Consider the following 10,217-nt stretch of genomic DNA (forward strand, 5'->3'; position numbering starts at 1 on the left):
CCTTATTTAAATTTTGCCAGTTTTCTCAGCAATGTCCCTTTTTTGGTTTTGTTTTTATATTTTTTTAATTTAAAAAATTATTTTTATTTTTTTCAATGTCTACTTTTGTTCCAGAATCTAATCCAGGGTCTCACATTACATCTAAATGTCTTGTCTCTTTAGCCTCCAGTTTGTGAAGCTCAGCCCTTCTTTGTTTTTCATGATTTCATGTCTTTCATGATTTTGACATTTTTGATGAATCCAGGCCAGTTATTTTATAGAATATCCCTCAATTTGACTTTGATGTTTTCCCCTAATTCAATTGAAGTTACACCTTTTGGCAAGAATATCACAGAAGTGATGTGGTCTTCTTCACTCACCTTCCCAGTACATCATAGCATGAGGTATATAATGTTGATGTATTTTACTGGTAATCTTAATTTTGATTACTTGGTTAAAATGGGGTCTGCCATAGTTCTTCACTCACTGTTTTTCCTTTTGGAGTTAATAAGTATCTTAAGGTGAGACACTTTGAGATTATGCAAATATTTTGTCTTGCATCACACTTTTGCTCACCAATCTTAGCATCCATTGATGCAACAATAAAAAATGTAACATTTGCCTAAGGGCAATTAAAAAAATTCCCTTCTTCCTTCTACGTTTATTAGTTGGTATTCAACTATAAAGAAGATTTGTTTCTTTTCAATGTTTATTCTCAGTTTTGTTATCCCACTGTTAATGATTTTGTGGACTGTCACTGGTCCACGGGCCACACTTTCAACAGCACTACCCTAACGAAATGAGAGCTATTTTCTACAGGGCATTTCACAACCAGGAAGAAAATTGCCAATGATGTTTCTCTCAGTTCTGTAAGGTTTTAGAGGGATCAAGGAGGGTCAGGAGGTGGGTGGGAATGAAGTCATGTTATTTTTTTAATATAAAATTTTATTCTATTGTGGTACACAAAAGAGAAATGCTGCTATAAAAATATGGGAAATATTTTGGGAGGTCGAGGTGGGCAGATCGCTTGAGACCAGGAGTTCGAGACCAGCCTTGCCAGTATGGTGAAACCCCATCTCTAGTAAAGAGACAAAAATTGGCCGGGCGTGGTGGCACATGCCTGTAGTCCTAGCTACTTGGGAGGCTGAGGCAGGAGAATCACTTGAACCCGGGTCGTGAAGGTTGCAGTGAGCCGAGATTGCACCACTGCACTCCAGCCTGGGTGACAGAGCTAGACTCCGTCTCAAAAAAGAGAATATATATATATATATATATATTTACAGTAGAGTAAAAAATATATATATAAAATATATATATGTGGAAACTAATAGGGTGAGGAGACTAAATGAATGTCTGACTGACTCTAAGCCACCTTTTGCCCCTCTACTCTGTTCCTTCTAGCTTTTACTCCCATTACCTTACTCCTCATGTGCACCCTTCTTCTTCCTTTTGTTACACATTCCACTCTCAAGTATTCTGCCTTCCTTCCCAGTTTGTTACCACCTGCTTCACTCTCTGGACCCTGCATTTGGCTTATAATAGATTTATTCTTGTGCATCAGTTCTACAAATGGTAGGGAATCTTAGAGAACTAGAAGGTTTAACCAAAGGATTTATCTGGACTTGGCTAAAATTTTTAATTCTAACACTCATCACAAGGCAAGTTAAAAGTCCTCTAGGGTTTCTTGTACTATATTTTGCCTCAAACTACCTGCCCTGCAGAGGCACATTAGTGCTCTTAGGGCTTTAGAGACAGTACTGAACGACTATGGTCCTTCATTAAACCTATAGTGGGAGACTTCAGATTACACAGATATGTTGTAGAAGTTAGAGGGGAGGGAGGGATGTTCAGCAACATTAAATGTGTCACTGAATGAATAGCTATCTTATGGATAATGACAGGAATGCAATAAAAATTAAGTCAGGAACCCAGGTTCTTATAACTCCTAGCCACACTGATACTGTCTACATGGAGATGCAATAGGTTATGTGTTGTTTTTAAATTATAATTTAACTATTTTCATGCTACCAAACTAGAATAATATATGAAATGGACCATTGAGATTGATTTTCACAAGCCACATAAAATTAGTCGCATTAATTTAGTTACTGTTATTCTACTCTTTTTAATTAACTCAAATATGTGGGCTAATTAATTATGAATATACTTTTGAAGAGAGGTTAGTGAGCATAATTAACAGGCAGTCTTTTCCCATTCATAAATCAGTGGGTATAAAGTAACAATAAGTAACCAGTGGGTATAACCACCCTGGTAGATAGGTAAATGAAAATATATATGAAGTAAAGAGTTTAAGACAGTTGACATTGGGGGAAAAAAGTATGGAAAAATATGTCTTTCCTCAAGGATTAATTTTTAGCCCTCTGAACTGGGAATAGCCATCTTGGTTCTTGTCCTGTATCTGATACTAGCTGGCATGGTGGGAGCAGTCAAACTATGGGATTCATTTTTAAACATTAATAGCCACTTTATAATCTAAACTATTTACTGTAGACGTCCACAGTGATACTGCAGGAGTGAACCCTACATGGAAAAGAAATGGAAATCGGTCAAGTCTTAGCATATTTCTCTCACTTCGCTCTATCTGACCTTGATACACAAAGCATGCCCCTTTGGTTCATTTCCCATTGCCGCTCTTTCCTACTTGGCTCTAGGTTCTATTTTGCTGTCTGTTAATCCACCCTTTGACTATGAATGAGACCTAGTTTCTCAAGCCTTTGACTGTACCTAATACCTTTCTTTTTGCCTATTGCTAGGTGACTGGGTTTTTTTTGTGTGTGTGTGCGTGTGTGTGTATGTGATTTTTATTATGGAAAATTTCAAATTATATAAAATGACAGGGTGGCATAATGAACCTAAATGTTCCCACCTAGCTTCAGCAGTCATCATCTCATGGCCAATCTTATTTCATCTATACATCTACTCACTTCTACTAAATTATTTTTGATGCAAATTTCAAGGATCATATAATTTTATCTATAAATATTTCAGTATGTACATGCAGCATTTTAATATTATGATTAATAGTGGCAGAAGAAAATTCAGGGCAGGGTGTGGTGGTTCATGTCTGTAATCCCAGCACTTTGGGAGGCCAAGGCGAGCAGACACCTTGAGCTCAGGAGTTCAAGACTAGCCTGAGCAACATAGCAAAACCCTGTCTCTACAAAAAATACAGAAAATTAGCCAGGTGTGGTGGCACACGCCTTTGGTCTTAGCTACTTGGGAGGCTGAAGTGGGAGCATTTCTTGAGCCTGGGAGGTGGAAATTGCAGTGAGCCAAGATCATGCCACTGCACTCTAGCCTGGGTGACAGAGGGAGACTTTGTCTCAAAAAAAAAGAAAAAGAAAAGAAAAGAAAATTCACTAAGATGAATGAGTTCTTTCTGTGTGTAATACATTGTTCAAATAACATACTAATAATACAATATATTGAATTTTTAATATTAAAAATAAGATTTAGTAAAAAGATTTTATCTTTTGAATCTTTCTGTAAGGTCTACCATACTTATATATCTCTGGCAAGCAGACTAATTCTACAGAAGAAACTAGCTTTTGCTGTTTGCCCAGCCTCAGAATGTTAAAATGTGATTCTTCAGAATACATTATTTTTCTCCTATTCTTCTTTAAAATATAGTACAGTGGAATTTTACAAATGAATTTAAGAGATGATATGGAATACCCAACAATGTATGGAATGCAATAGATAACATGCTATACAAGGGAAGTTTTGATTTATCAACTCTACTTTGAAATGTTGAAAGTTACAACATTCTGGAGTAACTGTTATCTCTTTTCCCTAGTAATGTCATATTTTACTCCCAGTGATAAGAATGCAATATATTTTAATGAGCAAGAATTTAAAGTCTATTATGTTGAGTAACATGATAAATGAAGTTCACTATAATGCATGTTTCTCCTATTTTTAGGATATTTGCTTAAGAGCAGGCTATGCATTAACACTTTTTGCCTTCAATAATCGCTTTCAACAATACTTAATATTGGAAAGTGGAATAATGACCATATCTATTTTTGAACGTTTTCTTGAATCAACAGTTGAAACTGAGAAGGCAATGGCAGCATTTCAGGTATAAAATTGAGATTAACACCTCAAATTAATAAATATGTCATTTTGTGAAAACTTGAAAATTACAACAATTTGGAGGCCCAGAAAAACGTTTACTTATTTGTAAGAACTTAGTACTTTGCACATAAGCCCCTTCTACCTCATAAAAACTCCATTATCTATGAGGATTTCTTCATTAATACAGAATTTTACAAGTTACAAGACACTTGTTTATGCCTTTATACCTCATCTGATGTTTATAACAAGCCTGTAAGGTTGACAATCAGGTAGTATTATTTTCATCACCCCCATATTAAAAGTAAATAGGTACAAAAACATGTTAGCATCCAAGACAGGTTTTCTAACTGCAAATCTTTAGTTGATCACACTGATCCTTCAACCTAGTAACAACTGTATGTATCTAGGAAGTCTTATTCTCTCTCTTCATTTTCTATCCTGTGCCCTTTAAGAGAAGTATTTTCTATGAACCCATATTGAAAGGGTGCAAAAGTTGCAAACATTGTAGGAAGAATAATAGTACCCCCTATGATCACTGCTATGACCAGACAGGGACAAATACTCTAACTCTCCCCACCACCACATGCTGCTTCTATTGAATCCTCTAAACACTCCCTTTACCCTTCTAAGAAGTATCAAAAGAATAAAAAAACACATAAAAAATTACAAACGTGTAATTAGAGAAGCTGAGTAGAAAATGTTTAAAGACTCTGTGCTTCTTTTCTGTTTTCAGATTGTTGTATTGGCTGAAGTCATTAGAGATATGGACCATATTACTTTGTCTGCAAGAGGTGTTACTATTTTAGTTGATAGTCTCTATTCAGTTCAGACTTCTACTATTGTCTTGACAGGTAAGAAATGACTAGAAGTTAATTTTAGCCACATAAAACTATTTTCAAAAACATTTTATTGTAATCTGAATAACAATAAAATAATACACCTGATACACTGCCACAAGTTTAAAGAACGAACTTATGTTTATATCTACATGGAATTCCACAGCAAGTCTACACAAAACAATGGGTGTCTACTCTGTACCCCAAACAGAAGCCGAGTAACTCTGAATACAGACTTTTTGCTTTCCTAATTACTTTTTCAAACCCTTAACTTTTTTTTCCAAGATATAAATGAGAATTCAACTATGAACTACCAACAGCAAAATAAAAAAACTGATTTATAATAGTGGTGGCAGATTTACACAGATGTACCTGTCTGGTTTCCTTTTGTCCAGTTGTGCACATTTTGCTAACACTGAAAAGTTCTTTACATCGCTGTGCAACAAAGCAAAGCAAGATGGTCCCATAGCGTTCCCAACACATTTAATGCTATTGTATAACTGCGTCTACTGCAGACCTAACCCAACAGCTCACACATAATAGGTGATCAGTAATATTTAATTGACTTGTTATGCCACTCTTAAAGTAACATAAGGCAGGGTCAGAACGAGTAATATGCAGTGACTACTACCAATATAAACAAATAAGTATTTGTTTTTTAATTAAAATGTATCACTAAAGGAAACTTTACTTGATGCCATAGAATTATATGTTTATGAAGTATATGTGCATGGCAAGGAAGGAAAAATGAAGCAATGAAAACTTTCTGATGGAAACTAGCTAGAACAAAAGTTTAAAGGAGTTATTAAATATGTTTTAATCTAAATAACATTATTAATTCAATGTTATAGTAATTCTGTGACTCTGAAAAACAACTGTAGTGGGTTTACACGCCCACAGTTTTTTTTTTTTTTTGAGACGGAGTCTCACTCTATTGCCAGGCTGGAGTGCAGTGGTGCGATCTCAGCTCACCGTAACCTCCACCTCCCAGGTTCAAGCGATTCTCCTGCCTCAGCCTCCCGAGTAGCTGGGGACTACAGGCATGCACCACCAAGGCCAGCTAATTTTTGTATTTTTAGTAGAGACGGGGTTTCACCATGTTGGCCAGGATGGTCTCGATCTCTTGACCTCATGGTCCGCCCACCTCGGCCTCCCAAAGTGCTGGGATTACAGGTATGAGCCACCGCACCTGGCCTCCACAAACTCTTATAGGAAAGAAATGCCATATTACATTGGCTTTCAAATATTAAATTAATTCCTCCAGGATGAGGAGAAATGAATCTCAGAAATTACTGGACTTTCTCTGCACTCCACAACCAGTCATATGCACGTCCAGGGTATCTCAGGCAAAGCTTGATATTCAGGCCTCAGGTATAGTGTAAAATAACTGATGTGCTTGGTGTCAAGTTGACATGGTTTTTAGGAAAGTCATGTCACAGAAGTTTTTAGGAAACTGATTTCTGTTACCAAGAATTCAGTTTTCCTATTTATACCACTTAGCTATTCTCTCCTGAGTTCCTCCCTCTACTCCTTTGAGAACTATAAACTTTAGTTCTCTTTCTTAGCTGCTCCCTTGGTCTGTTTCCATTTCTAACTTCCCATCTTTAAAGGGTCTTTTTAACTTTAAATAGAGCTTACCTTTAGACAATTTTTGCTTTAGATGATACAACCAATTTTCCCCATTCTGAGGCAATAAACACAAGGAATTTCTTGGCTTATAATAGAGGCCAGACAAAAATATAAGGAGAACAAAAACTCACGTCATTTCTCAATAAAGTATCCACATACTCCACACAGAAATATGAAAATACATTTTTATCTTCAAACAAATATAAATGAAATAATATTCAGTTGCTAGCTGCACATTTAACTATTGGGACACTTTATTATTTTAAATCTGAAAACATTTCTTTTATTTATTTATTTATTTATTTTTTCTTTTATTATTATTATTATTATTATTATACTTTAGGTTTTATGGTACATGTGCGCAATGTGCAGGTAAGTTACATATGTATACATGTGCCATGCTGGTGCGCTGCACCCACCAACTCGTCATTTAGCATTAGGTATATCTCCCAATGCTATCCCTCCTCCCTCCCCCCACCCCACAACAGTCCCCGAAGTGTGATGTTCCCCTTCCTGTGTCCATGTGTTCTCATTGTTCAATTCCCACCTATGAGTGAGAATATGCGGTGTTTGGTTTTTTGTTCTTGCGATAGTTTACTGAGAATGATGATTTCCAATTTCATCCATGTCCCTACAAAGGACATGAACTCATCATTTTTTATGGCTTTTTATGTAAAAACTTCAGTGATTTTAAACCTCAATAAGCAATACATTGATTGATTTTAAAGTATTAATAAGGCTTAACTCAAAGCCATTTCAACCGCAAAAAGGACATATTAATTTTTTTTTTTTTTTTTGAGACGGAGTTTCGCTCTTGTTGCCCAGGCTGTAGTGCAATAGCAGATCTCTGCTCACCGCAACTTCTGCCTCCCAGGTACAAGCGATTCTCCTGCCTCAGCCTCCTGAGTAGCTGGGATTACAGGCATGTACCACCACGCCCGGCTAATTTTTGTATTTTTAGTAGAGATGGGGTTTCTCCATGTTGGTCAGGCTGGTCTCAAACTCCCGAAGTCAGGTGATCTGCCTACCTCGACCTCCCAAAGGGCTGGAATTACAGGTGTGAGCCACCACGCCCGGCCTAAATTTTCTTATGATAATTAAATCATTATGTTCACAGTTATTTTTAAAACCCTAAAAACTTCAAAACAAAATATATTCTGAAGATATGGGAGAAAGAAAACCTCTAATTTTCAAATTTTTCCACCCTTACATAAACCTATTTAACTTATACTATTTGTGACAGAAAACCAAACTGTAATTTTGGGGAGTTTATTCTATATTTACATATGCATGCTTTTTCTCAGTGCTGCTTCATTGACAGAGATGTCTTGTGACACCTTTTTCAGTGCTATGTGCAATTAATGAAAGTATTATAAGTTTATATCAATTAAATAACACAAGCGTTTTTCTTGTTTAATTTATAGGGAATTTAATAGCAAGCCTGGCTCATTCTAGAGCTGGTATCCCAGAAGCATTTACCACATTAGGAACAATCCAACGGCTCTGCTATCATTTGTACTCAGGAATAGAAGAGGTAAAAACAAGCAAAAACTAATTCTAAAATTAAATATGCTAAAAATATAATTTACCTCTCTTTCTATGGACTAATTTTTCTACTGATTGACTGTGTTATAGATATAATTCTTATTACTAACTCAAAATTACATGACTGTGTTATATATATAATATAGTTCTCGTTACTAACTCAAAATTACATGACTTTTCTAATACTAATTAGTCATACATATCTGCCATCCACAATTTTAATTCCTATAAAAATATACATTTGTTTTAACCCTAAGACTTAAAATTAGGATTTTAATCACAAAAGCAGTATAAAACAACTACAATTAAAGATTTAAAAAGAACTACCTGTTCAAATTAGTTTCTGACTTAAAAAACAAAAACAAAACCCTACAAAATAGGTCATCTTAAATCCTGGAATTAAGAGTCAATCTATAAGTACGTTGATGACAAAGAAATTTATAATTAAAATGTTTGCTAAGTATCTAATGTAAACTGGTGACTCTGATCTAAGTTATTTCTATGATTTGAAATGAATGAAAATGGAATTCATAGGATAGCTTTCCTTATGTGTCAAGCAGGGTTAGATGTAAGGGTGTGTGAAAGAGGCCATGCTAGTCACAGCAGTGGCTTGCCTCTGAGTGTTCCCCTACTCTCTTCCACTAAGGACTAAAGCAGTGTTTCTGCACCTTTAGGGTATATCAGAATCACCTGGAGGGCCTGTTATATTGCTTGGCCCCATTCCTAGAGTTTCTGAGCCAATAAATTTGAGGTGGGCCCTAGAATTTGCATTTCGAACAAACTTGGTGTCAAGTTTCGAACAAACTTTGGTGTCACCCAGCAGCTGAACTACAGGTCCAGGGTTCAAGGTGTAGAAGACATATGAGCATACAGAGCAACCGGATGCCAGCATAAAGACCAATATGTTCATTCTATGAAACTTTTTATGCTACTATCATATTCCCTACAACTGGCCAGGAACATACTTTAATTAATCATATGACCAACCTATGGGTCATAGACAGAGGGTATTTTCTTCAAAGAACTATTTTTTCTAGAGTCCTGTGGCCTGATACTTGTGCTTGTTTCTCTGTTTTTGCCAGTGGAAAAGTGAGTTGCTCTTGTAACGTCTGAATGTTAAAAAAAATTTTTTTAAAGTAATAAATAAATAAATGAGTTGCTTTCTCTAAGATTTCTGTTACCAAGAGTTCAGCTTTCCTATGTGTACCACTTAGCTATTCTCTGAAGTGTCTGTTCCTACTCCTTTGAGAATGATAAACAAAATAATTAAATAAGAGTTTCTAGGGATGGAACCCAGGCATAATTGTCAAAGTTATATGGGTGATGCTAATGCATTGTCAGAGTTGCACTCCACTACCTTAGTTCAAACTCAAAGGTTCTTTCTTTGGTGGCACATTAGAATTACCTGACACACACACACACACACACACAAGCCCAGATTCTACCCTGAAAGGATTCTGATTTAGTTGGCGGGCTTTTTTTTTTTTTTTTTTAAACACTCCAGGTGGTTCTAAAATGCTGTTAAGACTGAGAACAACCACTAGAAGTCAATGGCAGTTGACAGCTCTCTGTAAAAATATGGCAGTTAAGCTTCCATCTATACACTGCCATTTGTTTGCATACATATTTGCTCACACTTGCTCCCTCCCTTACAGAGACTTTCCTCTGAAGTAGCTAATTAGAACATTAAGATATTTTAAGAACAAAGCCCATTGGTTAAGAAAGAATTGTTTCTTCATTTAGGTTCGCGCAGCTTGTTCCTCTGCTCTTGGCTACTTAACATACAATGCAAATGCTTTCCGCATCCTATTAAAAGAATGCAGGAATAAACCTAATCAGTTAATTCGTATAAAAAATAATATCAGCAGAGATGCAAGTATTAACCCAGCGTTTTTAAAGGAATTTCAAATGCAGCAAACACTGGTGGGACTTCCTTCCTTAAGGTATGGTCCTATGTTAGAAGTTGCAGTAGTGAAATCATTGATAGAGGAGACTTTAATGAGGTTTAGTAAGATCCAACAAGAGGAACTATTGTTGATATGAACATATCTCCTGTATAGCAGAGGATAAACTTTATTCTAAATGACCATTGCCAAAACCTGTTTTAATTCCAACTCAGCACCAGAGTTG

The 10,217-nt window shown here is 35.9% G+C and overlaps 1 protein-coding gene across 4 annotated transcripts in view; it reads left to right on the forward strand.

The window, feature by feature from the left end:
• Window positions 1–10,217, forward strand: part of ANKAR (ankyrin and armadillo repeat containing) — a 72,860-nt gene that overhangs the window by 59,051 nt on the left and 3,592 nt on the right. For 3 of the 4 annotated variants that reach the window (XM_063712625.1, XM_024243728.2, XM_054548975.1), the window contains 4 exons: window positions 3,923–4,081; window positions 4,811–4,928; window positions 7,967–8,076; window positions 9,831–10,030. In XM_063712625.1, coding sequence (XP_063568695.1) covers window positions 3,923–4,081; window positions 4,811–4,928; window positions 7,967–8,076; window positions 9,831–10,030 — 587 coding nt within the window. The remainder of the gene's footprint in view (window positions 1–3,922; window positions 4,082–4,810; window positions 4,929–7,966; window positions 8,077–9,830; window positions 10,031–10,217) is intronic. The other variant, XM_054548976.1, reaches the window with a different exon arrangement.

The sequence above is a fragment of the Pongo abelii genome, chromosome 11 (genome assembly GCF_028885655.2).
Source record: "Pongo abelii isolate AG06213 chromosome 11, NHGRI_mPonAbe1-v2.0_pri, whole genome shotgun sequence".
Classification (NCBI taxonomy): domain Eukaryota; kingdom Metazoa; phylum Chordata; class Mammalia; order Primates; family Hominidae; genus Pongo; species Pongo abelii.